Below are 15,385 nucleotides of genomic sequence, written 5' to 3' on the forward strand. Positions count from 1 at the left end.
TAAATGCATCTCCAGCACCACATTGCGGCGCGTTGACTAGGACTTTTTGCCGTTCTCTTACCGTCGACTAGGTCTTTTTGAAGCATTACCCCTAACTAATGACACGCGTGTATGGCCTTTTTCTAAAACATGGGTCGTAAGTTATATATATATATATATGGTGACACCCTTTTCCAAAACTCATCATTCTCGGACCTGGGGGCTCGGACAGTTCTTGGGTGTGCCTGGATTGGCCGCTCGTTGGCTTAACTATGATTGGTAAAGGCAAATATTTGGGAGAGAAGAAAAGCCAAAGAGGTGCGGCGGCTAGGGGAGAAAGCGATTTTTAACCCTGTGGGGTGCCCGTCCAGACGTATCACTAACCCGTCTGGATGCGCGTTGCCACATAAGCATGCGACAAGGCCATGTGCGTCCGGATGTGTTGCCAAACTGTCTGGCCGTCTGAGCTGCACCCGTCTGGACGCAAGGAGAGACCGTCCGGACGCTTCACACTGAAAAACAGAAACTGAAGGAAAATTTGCAGAAAAAAATATTTTCCCTAATATCAATCAAAAATATGCCGAGATATGAAAGAGAGTTAAAAGTTCAATCAGTACAAAAATTTCCTGTAAATAGAAAATTTTTACATAGATTACTCCACTTATGCAATGTATTTTTACATAGATTACTCCAAAATTTTTACATAGAGTGTGTGTGTGTGTGTGTGTGTGTGTGAAGTCAAACTTCATTATTTATTAGAGCTTAGCCACCCTCATCTAATACACTCCCCATAAGATGTAGCATCTAATTATTTTACTTGTACCATGAAGGACAAGATATAAAGCAAATTCAACACAGAAGCAGTGAATATATGCATATAATCAGGAATTCAGAAGAATAACTACTTGTTTCTTTTTAGTGCTGCAACCTAGAGAGAATGCTAGAATTTTTATGTGTGTGTGTGTGTGTGTGTGTGGTATAAAGTTCACTGATATGACTTAAAGCAACCGGATTTTCTAAACAAGAGAGAAAATCAATGAAAGATCAGTCAAAAGTCAAACTTCATTATTTATTAGACCTTAGCCACCCTCATCTAATACACTCCCCTAAGATGTAGCATCTAATTGTTTTACTTGTACTATGAAGGACAAGATATAAAGCAAATTCAACACAGAAGCAGTGAATATATGCATATAATCAGGAATTCAGAAGAATAACTACTTGTTTCTTTTTGGTGCTGCAACCTAGAGAGAATGCTAGAATTTTTAGGTTCTAAGTTCAACTAGCATATTGGACAATTTGACCATCTTATAAAAAAAATATATCTCTCATCAGAATTTCTAGAAACAAAAAGTCAAAGAGAAAATATATATATATATATATATACACACCTTAAGGGAACCTTGAATAGTGCACATTTTCATCGCATGATGAAAGTAACTATCTAGTATTTAGATGCACAAGAAAAAATTGGCAGATATTTAGGCATAAACTCTCAATCATATAAGCATAATCAATTAATGCGCAATGAACTGAGATATCAGGCAAAAATACATACAATATTTGACATGCCAAGAAAAGAAAAAATAAAATTCTTTGCATTTTCACCCCTAAATTTATTATTATTAATTATTAAAAACAATAAACACATGCTATATGGAGGAAAAAAAAAATCATAAGACTAGCATGTAAGGCAAGATCAAACTTGTGAATGATCAAAATTATCAATACAGAAAACCAATCGCCCGAGATACTTTGTCTGCCTTCCCTAAATAGTACCTGCAAAGTTCTCACAAGAGAAATATGGGGCAAAAACAGTGGTTCCTAAATTGCAAAGCAAATAGAAGATATAACAAGTAGAAAATCATGCAATGCAATCAAACATGATGCTCTAGGATTAGGAACCATATCCTAGGCATGAATATCCTCACCAACTAGGTGAGTCCATTCCCCCTTAAGGAGTGAATATCTTCCTTCTTCCTGACCCATGTCTGCCTTCCTATTGGTGGTTGTTGACAGATCTTCATCTGATAATCTATCTATTGTATCATGCTCTGCATCCAAATAGGTAGCTCCTTGCAGTATTGATCATCCTCCACCTTTTGCGGCCTTTTGAAGTGCTTGGATTTGTTAGTCTTGGATTTGCCATTTTGCTTGGCAGGAACAAATCTCTCCTGAGACTGCTGATGCTAAGGAGCCTAGCGTCGTGGGGCATGATGCCTTGGGGCTTGATGCTTTGGAGCTTGATTCCAGGGAACCTGATGAGGAGCCTGATGCTTCAGAGCTTGATTCCATGGTGTTTGATACTGGCTTAGAGGTCTTGCGCCGAAATTTGCTTGTCTTGGCACTTCTTTCTTGACCTTTGCTCTCTAAGCCTTGAGAATGGAGCATTGGGGTCGGACATGCCCGCTTAATCCACAGTGATGGCATATGGCCGATGTTCTAATAGTAGGGAGCTTCTGAGTGACCGGTAGATCTCCAATGATTATGTCATTCCCTTTGCCCACAACAGTGGGTGGAGGCTCGAGGACTGTGGGCTTAACAAATACAGTCTTAGAAGTAGAAGGAATGTCAAAGGGAGGAGCTACATTCCCGAGTCCAGTCTTGTCTGTTGGGCTCTCCTGGATTGATAGCATATGAGTCAGCTTCTCATCGGTGACCCTCTCCAATTGTAGCTGTGTCTCCAGTAGCTTCTCCTCTTGCCCCTGTATCTTGAGCAGTAGTGAGATTTTCTCTGTCTGAGCGCTATTCAGGTCATGAATGTGCTGCTTGCGAGCCTCCCTCAGCTTCTCGAACTCTACATAGAGGATTTTATAAGCCTCCTTAAGTTCTTCCCTGTCTTCATCACTGTGCTCTGAGTAGTAAGAACCCTTCTCTTCTACTTGTGGAGCCACAAAGGCTAGAAATTTCTCTTGCTCAGGAGCTTCTTCTTCTTCGGACTCATCATTGAGAGTTGCATTGTATGCCTTCCCTTTTCCCTACTTGAGGTTCCCACAGTCAGCCCGTATATGCCCAAACCCTGAGCATTGAAAACATCTTGGGCCTCTTGGGTCTTTCTTCTCATCTTCCTCAGGTTCAGACTCTCTGGGGGCCTTCTTCATTCTTTCGGAAAACTTTTTCTTGATCCGATCATTCCTCATTAATCTTCCAAAATTTTTGGCCAGCATTGCCACATCTTTTTCTTCATCCTCAAAGTCGTTTTCAGATGAGACTTTGACTTTCTTCTTGGAACCTTTAAGGGCAATGGTCTTCACCTTTTTGACCCGAGGCAGGGACGACTCATAAGTTTGAAGAGATCCCACAAACTCTTCAATCTTCATCTCTTCCAAGTCTTTGCTTTCTTCAATTGTAGTCACCTTGATTCTAAACCCTCAGGTAAAGATCTTAGAATTTTACGGATGAATTTTACATCCAAGATGGTTTTCCCAAGACTCACCATTGAGTTTCTTTGGTTGCTCATTTTGTAGTAAAACTCTCCGAATGTCTCATCTTCTAACATATTAATTTCTTCAAATCTAAAAATCAACATTTGAAGTTTGGCAGATTTAACAAGTTTGGTGCCTTCATATGTTGTTTCTAAGATTTGTCATACTTCTTTAGCGGATTCACTATTTGAGATTCTAGCGAATTCAGACGGTGAAAGCGCTTGACATAGAGCATGGAGGGCTTTATCATTGAATAGTCGTGCGTTTTTATCAGTGACTGATTCAGGAGTTGCATCCGCTGGCTTAGTCCAACTAGTTTCGACAATTTTCCAACAGTCAATGGATTTTAAAAAGAATCGCATATGAGCTTTCCAATAGCCATAGTTCGTACCATCAAAAGCAGTAACATTATTATGATTTTGAGACATTTGAATTAAAACTAGAAGTCAATAGGAAAGATAACATTCAAGAATTGAATCTAAATAGAGTGTACCAAGCTCTGATACCAATTGAAAATTAATACGACTCCTAATTTACCAAGTGTGTGTAACAAAAAATCACAATGCGAAAATTAAATAAACAGATATTTTGTTGACGAAGTGGAAACTCAATTAAGAGAAAAAACACTCCGGGGTAGCCAAACCCAGGATATTCACTATTCAGAAGACAAAGCTAGTACATAGACAGTAACACTCACATACCCAATGCAGCGATCGTATCTAGCACTCTGACGTGTAACCCAACACGAACGCTTCCCAACCAAGTCACCTACTTGAAGGGATCTTCAATGGAATCCTTTACCTTAGGGTCAACCCCTAAGATAGACTTCCGTTCAGCACAGCAACAGCACTTGGCAACGGCTTGAGAGTGAGCAGATCAACACAATAACTTCTAAAATAAACTCTCTAAGCACTACAGAATTCACTACCGAATTCATGCAAAATACATGCCTAAGGGTCTCTATTTATAGGCCACAGAAACCTAAATCGCGTCTGATATGATTTTGTTAGGCAGCGTTCGGACGATAGCTAAGGGCGTCCAGACGGACAACTGTGCGATCAGCTTTCCAAATTCGCGTGAAATTCTTTCTTGAATAGAGCTGCGTCCGGACGGTTGCACTTCAGCTGCACGCAATTTCCATATTAAGGCTTGAGTGTCCGGACCATGGAAATTGACGTCTGGACGGTTGAACTTCTGTGGCACACAATTTTCATATTAAGACTTGCGCGTTTGGACCATGGAAACTATGTCCGGACGGTTGAACTTTGTATGCACAACTTGCCTTATCAAGGATAGCGTCCGAAAGGGAACACACATCATCCGGACGGTTGCAGCTATTTTTCCATATCTATGTTTTGGAAAGAAATCTTTTGACTTGTCGAACAATGAAAGGCGTCTGGGTGTGTTGCTAAGACGTCCGGACGGATGCAACCTGGAGTAGTTCGAAGCTTCTCGACACAGAGGAAGGTCCGGACGGAAAGTTCTCGTCGTCCGGATGGATGATGCTTTGATAGTTGAGCATCCGGACGGAAAATCACGTTGTCTGGACGGATGCAAGGGATCCGATTTCTCTGACTTGGAATCTGTGTTGAATCTTCTAGAAGTATAACTCTGAATAAGAAGACTCTGAAAATAACTGAATCCTTGTTTAAAAACATCATGACATAGAGGTGATTTTATCTAACAGAATGCAGCCAATTATAAACTAACAACAATGATAGAATCCATGCTGCTTTGTCTATGAGGTAACCCCAAAACAAAATCCATGCTAAGGTCGAGCCATGGGCCATCAGGCACAAGTAATGGGGTGTATAAACCAACATTTGTGCGGGCTCCCTTAGACCTTTGGCAAATAAAACATCATTCCACGTAACGTGCTACATCATTAGTTAGCTTGGGCCAATAATAGTCTGATGAGACCAAAGTCAAAGTTTTCTTTCTCCCAAACTGACCTTCTCCATGCAACTCTCGTATTATCTGTTCCCTCAATGAATTATCTGGAATGCATAGTTGTAAACCACAGAACGGATAACCATTAAGAATAACATAATCATTGCGCTTACTTACAGACACCTCAGCAAACATCTTCCTGAATGAAGGATATGTTGTATACAACTCTCGGAAAGTGTCAAAACCCACAACTTTGGTATGTATAGTAGTAAGAAGTGCAACCCGCTTACTCAAGGCATCAACAACTTTATTCAATGTCCCAGATTGGTGCCGTAAGGAAAAAGTGAATTCCTAAATGTAGACAACCCATTTGGCATGTATGCGGTTGAGCTTCTGCTGGCCATTGATATACTTGAGGGCCTCATGATCAGTGATAAGGATGAACTCATTTTGCACTAGGTAGGGATGCAAGTGCTTCAAAGACTGTAAAATGGAGTAGAACTCCAAATCATAGGTGGAATAGTTCTTCTTTCACCCTGAACACTTCTCACTGAAAAAGGCAATTGGACTCCCCTCTTGGCTTAGGACACCGCCAATACCAATGCCCGATGCATCACAATTGACTTCGAAAATCTTCTTGAAGTATGGAAGAGTGAGAACAAGTGCTTTTGTCATCTTTCGCTTCACCAGTTGAAAACTTTTATCGGCTTCTTCAGTCCAATGGAAAGTTCGAGCCTTTAAGCACTATGTGATTGGTGCAATCAATGCATTGAAATTTCAGTTGAACCGTCGGTAGAATGACGCCAATCCGTGGAAGGACATCATGTATACTCTTGGGTGTTGGCCCATCTAGAATTGATGTCACCTTAGACTAATCTACATGAATGCCATTAGTAGACACAACAAAACCAAGAAAAGTAACATAGGTAGTAAGAAATGAACACTTTTTCCGATTGACATATAAACACTCTTTTCGTAATGTTTCGAAAACGTCTCTGAGATGTTCTAGGTGCGTCTCATGCGAGGGGATATAGATGAGGATATCGTCAAAGTACACAACAACGGACTTTCCCATGTAAAGCCGCAACACCTGATGCATGAACCGCTTGAACGTGCTAGGTGTGTTGGATATCCCAAAAGGCATGACCATCCACTCGTACAACCCATGATGCATTCTGAATACCGTTTTCCACTCATCTCCAAGCCTAATTCTTATCTGGTGATACCCGCTCGTAAGGTCAATTTTGGAAAAAAAAAAAAAAACAAAACAAAACTTAGAACCTGCTAATTGATCCAGCACATCGTCTAAACAGGGAATCAAAAATCTATACTTTACCGTGATTCGATTGATGGCTCTGTTATCAACACACATGCGCCACGATCCATCCTTCTTCGAAACTAAGAGAGCAGGAACTGCACATGGAATCATGCTCTCTCGAATGTAACCCCTTTTTAGCAACTCTACCACTTGGCGTTGCAACTCTTCAGATCCTCAGACTGAGGCGATAAGTTGGTCGATTCAGCAAGCTTGACCCTGGCACAAATTCGATGTGGTGCTGTATATCTCTTATGGGTGGCAAACCAAGGGGTAGTTCCTTTAGCATCAAATCAACAAACTCAGCCAATACCTCTCGTAACTCCACTGACACGTCATCATCTATTTTGGAACCCTTTTCACATGTCATCAAGGTGTACACAACACCCTTTTCTTCTATTTCCTTCAGGAACCGAGACATTGACAAGAGATTAACACCCTTCTCAATCACTGGTATAGGGATGAGTCCTTCTCGCCGAGGTGCTAACACCACCTTCTTTCCCTTGATGCTCAAAGTATAGGTATTTTGCCGCCCATCATGGACAACGCCTCGATCATACTGCAAAGGCCTACCTAGTAATAAATGGCATGCATCCATACACACTACATCGCACTATGCATTATCGAAATAATTCTTTCCAATTGAAAAATAAACCAAACACCTCTTATCTACTGTTACCTCACTTCCCTTTTTCAACCAGGACAATTTGTATGGTTTTAGATGGCGATCAGTCTTCAACAGAAGCTTCTTAACTGCATCCTCTGACCCCACATTCTCGCAACAACCATTGTCAATAATAACCTTGCAAACATGTCGTGCCCATCTCCATACAAAATCTCCTTTTCATTGCTATCATAAAATATAAGATCTCCGATGTTGATTTCTTCTACTGTTTCATCTTCAATTAAGAGATTCTTAACCGTTTTGCTTGCAGGCTTTCGACAATCGATCGCTCGATGACCGGGCTCCCCACATTTGAAACAGCGAATGTTGGAGTTGGAACTCTGGCCTTGCATAGGTTGAGGATTAGGACGAGGTTCTTGAGGACGAACTCCTCGTGTATTCTAATTTCCTCTTGGTGCAGATCTGGTATTGCTTCTGGTTTGCTACTTTTCTACAGTCAAGGCACGCTGGTAGGCTTCAAAAACCTTCCAGAGGGAGTGGAGACTAAGGACGTCTTGTAGGGATTGCCGCAAACCACCCAAGTATTGTGCCACCAACTGCTCTTCGGTCTATGACAAGTCGTTTCGAGCAACCAATTGGTAGAACTCTTCGGTGTAATCATCAACAGATTTCGCACCTTGTCTCAGCATATGAAGCCATTGAATCGTCTGGGTGTATACAAAGGGTAAAAAGTGCCCCTTCATCTTCTTCTTCATATTCTCCCAATCACAGATCCTTGGCTTGCCTTGTCTATCCCGTGATCGCTTCAATTGCTCCCACCAAGCGAATGAACGACCATTTAGCCTGATGGCGACAAGCTTCACCTTTATGCGATCTTGAACTTCCTTATAATTAAAGATCCGCTCTACTTCGTGTAGCCAATCAATGAAGCCTTTGGCTTGTAGAGTGCCAGAAAATTCTAAAAGCTCAACTTTGAAGCCTAAGTCTTCATATCGATGTTCCCGACCACGCTGTTCCCGACCTAGAACAGGATTATGATACGGGTTCTCAAAGCTGGAATCTGAATCGCGATCATCCATCTCGCGATCTTTTTCCAAGTTTTGCGCCGCTAGACTCTGGGTTAACTCTACCACCTGCCTCTGCAAATCTTCAATCGTCATGTTTTGTACATCACGTTTATGGTAGGGGACTTCCTCATTTGGAACCTGTCCACGCCGACCACGACCACCAGCCATGAAAGCTGATGAAAAGTTCACCCCAAGAAGACGCTTAAGCTCTGATACCAACTGACGCCGGGCAGAACTAAGATTGTTCTGATAGCATATGATAGCAGCAGAAACTATGAATTGAATATAGAAAAGGGAATTCAAGAAGAGAGAAAATAACAGATAACCCCTAATTGCCGCAAATAAGCAAACAGAGAAATAACTCAGAAAGACTTAAAATTTAATTGATACTTCAAAACTTGATTGAAAAATAACAAAGACTAGATGTCTTTATATAGGCTAAGTACCTCTTAATTTAACAAGGAAAATGAAAAGAAATCCTAATTGGGAAAGAAATTCGAAATCTTAATGGAAAAGGAAAAACCTAATCCTTATTTGAAAAGAAAAACTAAAACACACATGCATAAAATAAAAAAACTCAATCCTTATTTGAAAAAGAAAACTAAAGCACACATGTATAAAATAAATAAACCCTAAAGTCAATCTTCTCTGGCATCAATGGAACATAGAAGTGGTTCGGCCACCCCTATTTTGCTATTTGTGGGTGGCCGAACCACCCCCAAAGGCTATGGGAGGGGTTCAGTCATCCCCAAACCGGCCACCCCCATTTTGCCCAAAGGGGTGGCTCCTCATTTTTATTTTTATTTTCATTTTTTAAAGCTTTTATTTTAATTTAAGTTTTTATTATTTTCAGTTTTTTTATTTTTATTTTTTTATTTTTTAATTAGGCATAGAGGTATTGACGTAAACTTCCGTCAATTTTTAAATGGGAAGTTGGGCAAAGGTACCATCTACGATACAAAATGAACCACAAGAATCAAAAAATAAAGTCTTTAAAGAACAATGGGCAAAAACGTATATAACTCTATAAATTATTTTAAAACACGGTTTTCATATACGAAAGTAGTAAGAAACAACAATAGGAAGTAGACTGTCTACAGTCTAGACTCTGAATAGGAGAAGGTTGGTATCAATGTCCTCCGGAAGCCTACCCCGAGAAGGGAACTTGGGAAGCAGACTAGCAATGTACTTTGCCGCTTCTAAATAAGCTCTGTATTTACTTATCTTCTTTATTTGTTCAGCCCCTCCATCGCCGGAAGCTTTAGAATTGTCATCTTCTAAGTTTACTGCATGCATGGAATTGGCCAACGGTAAGACGTGAATTCGAACGTTGCAATTGTTTTCCTTCCCGAGTAGCTCCTTCAGTGCCTTCTTCTTAAAACCCCAGCTTCCTGTTCTCCAATTGAAGCGGTACAAAGGAAGGAACCGTTGCCCATAAATAGCTACAAATTCCACTGCAGCTAAAATAAACTCAAACTCCTCCTCCGACATGTAGTAGGGAAAGCTGATCCTAGTCCATCCGGGTTTTGTTCCAACATAGCCCTATAAATTAAAGGTAAGGAAAATCCTGCTCAAAGTCATGATAATTTTTATAGTTTCGTGGCTGGATTTAGAGATTATTTACCTTTAAAATAGCAGATCTGAAGGCAAGTGAATGGGCGTCATCGACATTAAGCAGGGCTTGACCATAGGGTCCAGCACAAGCGCACCCACCTCGAGCCTGGATGCCAAACAGGTCATTCAAGAGTGATGCAACAAATGGTCCATGAAGAGGCATGTCTCTCTTGTTCCCAGTCTCTTCCCACATGTTAAGCGCCCCCCTTACCTCTCTGCCATTTTCTTTGGGGTCAGCCAAGGAGGAATTTGAAGTACTGTAAATGAGGAAAGAAATGATAGCTTGTCGCTTGGTGCTTGTATTTCCTAGAATCCAAATGTTCTCATTTGGGAGAAGCCTCTGAAGCGCTCTCTGTATGTAGGCTTGCTCCTGTTTCTCAATCACTTGGTAATCAATGTATTCCTTTACCCAGAAAGCCAATGCTGCTCTAACTGTCTGGATTATTTGAGGAGTGCCACCATTTTCCCTTTCTTCGATGTCCTCCAAGTATAGTGTGTCCTGCAATTGACATGAAGTTTTATCAACATTTTCTGCTTAGAACTTTTTGGCAATTTTACTGGAATTGTTCATGGGTTGGTTAAGGGGTGTGCTATTTCAGTTTGGAGTTGATTTTAAGGAGACAGAATTATCCAAATTACCTTTTCATTGAAGCCGTTGACATAATTAACAGTTCCACCTCCACAAGTTGATGGTGGAGAAGATTTTAGCAGATAGAGTGCATTGCTCATCAGAAGAATGCCGGGCGATCCGGGGCCACCAAGAAACTTATGTGGGCTAAGGAAAATGGCATCATAGCCATCGATCTCCCCAGACCTCATGTCAATCTCCACGTAAGGACCGCTAAACACATTAAAATTTCAGGACAAAGAAAATTAGCACCTTAATTCCATAATATCAGAAACTTATGCTCCATTTGTTTCGGCGTAAAATGGTTTCTGAAAAATAATTTCGGCATTTTCCGGAGTTTTGTGGGGGCAAAGATAATAGTTAATGGAAAAATTATTTCCGTTTGACCAAAAATGCTTAGTTAATTTCATAAAATGATTTACATTTTTTAAAAGAGTAAATCATTTTTTTCCAAATGGCAGACGCAGTCGACCTTCACGCTCAAATAGTCAACCATCGCTAGATTTCGGTATCGATTGGTGTCGGAATCTAGAAATTTCTGCCAAAATACAACGACGTTTGGCCTCTGTCACCGGATTCTGGCCAATACAGCCGAAAACCGGCCGAATCTGGCAAATCTGTAGGATTCCGGCTAGTAAAGTCGGAGTCTGGCCTGATCTGGCCACGATCCTGCTAGGACAACCAGAGTCTAACCAGATCTAGCCGAAATCTGGCCAGATTCCGGCCATACAGTCGGAGTCTGGCCATGTTAGGCTAGATTCTGGCGAATTTGGCCGAAATCTAGCTCACCGAAATCTGACGACGGCGACCAAACGTTGCCGAATTCCATTTTTGGCTTGCACAAAAAAATTTCCAGCGGTGAAAAATGGAATCTGGCAACGTTGTCGCCGTCACCGGAATCAAGCCTAATACAACCGGATTCCGGCTATACTGGCCGGAATCTTGCCTAATACGGTCGGACTCTGGCTGTATGGCCGTAATCTGGCCGAACGCTAACTGTCCTGGCAAGATCCCAGCCAGATCCGACCGGAATCTGGCCTAATACGACTGGTCTCCAGCTGTATGGCCGAAATCTGGCCAAATTCGGCTGGAATCTTGCCAAATTTCAACCAGATCTAGCCAGACTCCAGCTATCCTAGCAAGATCCCGACCAGAATCTGGCCTAATACGGCTGGACTCCAGCCGTATGGCCGGAATTTGGACAGATCCGGCTGGACTCCGGCTTTACTAGCCGGAATCCAGCCGGTTTGGCCAAATTCGGTTGAACTCCAACTGTATTGGCAAAATTAGCCGGAATTTGGTCGGCCAAAATTCGGCGACAGCGACCAGACATCACCGGATTCCGGCAAAAATTTTCAAATTTTGGCATTGATCAATTCCGAAATCTAGCATTGGTCGACTGTTTGAGCGTGAAGGTTGACTGCATTGTTTAAAAGAGAGTCAACTGCGTCTGCTGTCTGGAGAAAATGATTTAAATCATTTTTTGGAATTAACTGAGCATTTTTTGTCAAACGGAATCATTTTCCGGTTAACTATTATTTTCGCTCCCACCAAACACCAGAAAATGTCGAAATGATTTTCTAAAACCATTTTATGCCGAAACAAACAAAGCATTCGTTGAAAATATTTTACGACGGAAATTATTTTACGTCGAAACAAACGGAATATAATAGCGAAATTAGCAACTTTTTTACGTACCTTGCTGCAAAATCAAAGCATACAAAGCCCCCATGTTGGTGAAGAAGTTTAGCAATTGCTCGTGTATCCGAATAAATTCCAGTCACGTTGCTACAAGCCGAAAAAGAACCCAAAATAGGCCTGTTTTCATTTTTGAATGATTCGAGTTGTAGCCGTAGAGCCTCCATGTCTAATAAACCATCGTCATCCAAACCAATCTCAACAACTTCAGCCAAGCTCTGCCGCCATGAAAGGAGGTTTGAGTGGTGTTCAAAAGGCCCAACAAAAACCACCCACCTTTCTTCCTTAGTGAGGCATTTTAGTACCCTGTCTCTCAAAATTGATGGCACGGCAATGCCCATTACTTCTTGAAGCCTTTTGATAGCTGCAGTGGAGCCAGAGCCGCAGAACAAGAGGGCATCATCTTCTCCACCACCCAAGCATTTCTTGATGTACTTGGATGCTTCATGCACCATTTTTGTGGTCCGGTGCCCCACGTAACTGTCACAAGTGTGGGTGTTCCCTATATATTCAGAGTGAAGTGCTCAAAAGTTGAAAAATATCTGACCAAATATATAAAACAAAAATTAATCGATAATGCTTGAAAATCATGAATCATTTTCTTTGACAGTTGGTTGGGGGCAAGAATATATTCTATAACCTTCAACTAGCCTTTGTTCTACAAATTCTACAATGAATGTAATCGTACGCTTACCATAGATGATAAAATTTGAGTAGCTTACCATAAAAGGGAAGAACATTGTCGGTGATAAAATTTTCTATATATCGAAGAGACCGGCCAGAGGCAGTGTGATCCGCATAGGTGAGTCTTCTTTTCCCGGAAGGAGAATCGATTTCTGCGTCGCCGCCAATGATTTGAGAGCGCAGCCAAGACAGTTTTTCCTCCGCGGAGTAGTCCAACGGGACACCCATTTCTAGCGTCCCGGAGGATTCAGCGCGATGGCAATGGTCATCGGAAGGTTGAGAAATGCATGGTTCGCTACGGTTTTGGCTGACTTTTTGAGCACAAACAGCCTCTCTCAACATGAGTTGCTCCAAATCCAACACGGGTTGCTCCAAATCCAACATGGGTTGCTCCAATTCCATGTTCTAAGAAAGTTAAATAAAAGATAAAGAATATTTGAAGATCGAAGAAGAAGAAGAAGAAGGAGGGTTGCAAGGAAGAGATGGATGGTATTTTGAAAAGAATGGAGAACGATTTCTTATGGGTTAACGTTATATAATATATATTTATAATGTAGTAGGGGAATTATCAAATCAACGGCACATAGCACACGTAATATATTTTTTTATTTATACAGGTGGCGCCGACTCTGCGAACGGCGAAGATATGTATTTTTGACTTTTTGCCGCCGTTTCCATGCCGTTGGCTCGAGGACGTTGTTTGTAATCAGCCTTCAATTCCAAACACCAACGAAGGTGGTGGTCTAAGCCTTCGTATTAGTTCCTGATGGAAAATTTCAGGATAGAATTTTGTAATTGAAAGCGCTTTCAATTATTTTTATACTATTAATTAGCAGGGGTATCGTTAGTGTCGGTCAAGCTATGACTCGACTAACTCGAGAGAGAGCTTTTGCAATTTCTCATCGTCTGGGTTCTTTTTGTCAACGGTTCTCAGTTAACAGACATGCAGGTGTTACTATAGACACACCCAAATAGAATAGTCACTCTACTGTATGATTATCATACAATTGAAATGATGTGTTAGTAAAGATCGATCATCCATTGTTTTTTTCTTTTTACAAGCCATTGCTAATTCAAAAATTGTTTTCACTATTACGTCAACTTAGTCGTATGACAGTCGTATAATAGTGTAATAAATAGCATTACTCTTGAAAATATATATATATATATATTAGACTCTTGTACAATTATTATATACAACGTGACAGTAAAAATTAGCATTTTAATAAGCTTTTTTTTTTTTGCCTTACAAGTGCTGATCCAATAGTTATTTTTATTGTCACGTCATCTAGTTGTACAAAAGTCTACTAAATAGCATTACTAAAAAAACAAAAACATAAGATGTCGCTTTTGTTGCCCAAAATGCTGTCCCAAATTACTGGTACGTAGGACAATCGGTCGTGATCTGCAAAGAAGGATAATGATCCTCTACAATTATTTGTCCGAAATTCAGATAATTCGGATAGGTGATATTGTGAGAGACTACTTATGAGACCCACCTAACCAGATAAGTGATTGGACAATCCAATTTTTATATGGTCAGGTGGGTCTCATAAATAGTCTATCACAATCACTTGTCTAAATTTTCTTAAATTCAAACAAATAATTATAAATACTCTAATCCTGCAATAAAAGACAGGAAAAAACCCTAATATACAGGCTCGTTTCATTAAAACTTAATTTTTTAATAAAAAAAGCCCGGTGGACAAATCATTTTCCCAAAGGAAAACGAGAAGGACTTGTCGAATGCTGTCACCTTCTCTTAAAGCTTTGACAAAGAAGGATGAGCAAAAAAGGCAATCCCTACGGTATGCAAATCCATATGTTGAGAATTGGGACTCTACGATTAGAAATTAAAATTTAAACTACTAAGGGTTTATTTGGTAAAAAATTCAAAAAGTATTTTTTTCACCTTTTTTTTTTTTTTCTAATAAAATAAAAGGTCAAAAAGCACTTTTAAAAAAAGCTTGAAAAAAAGCTTTTCTTCCAAAGCTCTTTATAGATATAAAGCTTTATCTTCCAATACAATCTCAAACATGCTCTATTTCTCATATTGTCCAGTCTCCTTTAATTAGGCCATAAAATGTGAATTAGGACTCTTATTTTTCTTTGTTACGCTGACCGGATCGGGATCAAGTGCAACGAGGCTGCGCCATTGCATGTACAATCTGCAGTCTCACCGTGTAATAAGCAACTTCAATGCACCCAATCCCCATCTTACGGTGCAATCCCCATCCTACGTTAGAAAAACACAAACGTGAGCAGGCGGTAAGAAGGATACCATTTCAACAGAAGAGCAGGCCTGTGATTCTAAGATTTGCATGATCTCCAATGTCAATGATGAATCTGTGCTCCAAAGCTAGTCTGTCTTGCAGGACTCCTCTGCCAATGTTCTGTGGTGTAATTCCCCAAATTCTGCACAAGGACCTCAATTTTTCATGATTTTATTGAGGTTTACAA

The 15,385-nt window shown here is 40.6% G+C and overlaps 1 protein-coding gene across 1 annotated transcript; it reads right to left on the reverse strand.

The window, feature by feature from the left end:
• Positions 1-9,304: 9,304 nt before the first annotated feature.
• LOC133856649 (uncharacterized) lies at positions 9,305-13,423 on the reverse strand. Its single transcript, XM_062291710.1, has 5 exons — positions 12,964-13,423; positions 12,242-12,743; positions 10,555-10,756; positions 9,926-10,414; positions 9,305-9,843 (listed from the first exon to the last, which is right to left on the reverse strand). The coding sequence occupies exons 1-5, from the start codon at positions 13,325-13,327 to the stop codon at positions 9,403-9,405; spliced, it is 1,998 nt and encodes a 665-aa protein (XP_062147694.1). The 5' UTR covers positions 13,328-13,423; the 3' UTR covers positions 9,305-9,402.
• Positions 13,424-15,385: the final 1,962 nt, after the last annotated feature.

Source organism: Alnus glutinosa, chromosome 14, assembly GCF_958979055.1.
Source record: "Alnus glutinosa chromosome 14, dhAlnGlut1.1, whole genome shotgun sequence".
NCBI classification, from domain to species: domain Eukaryota; kingdom Viridiplantae; phylum Streptophyta; class Magnoliopsida; order Fagales; family Betulaceae; genus Alnus; species Alnus glutinosa.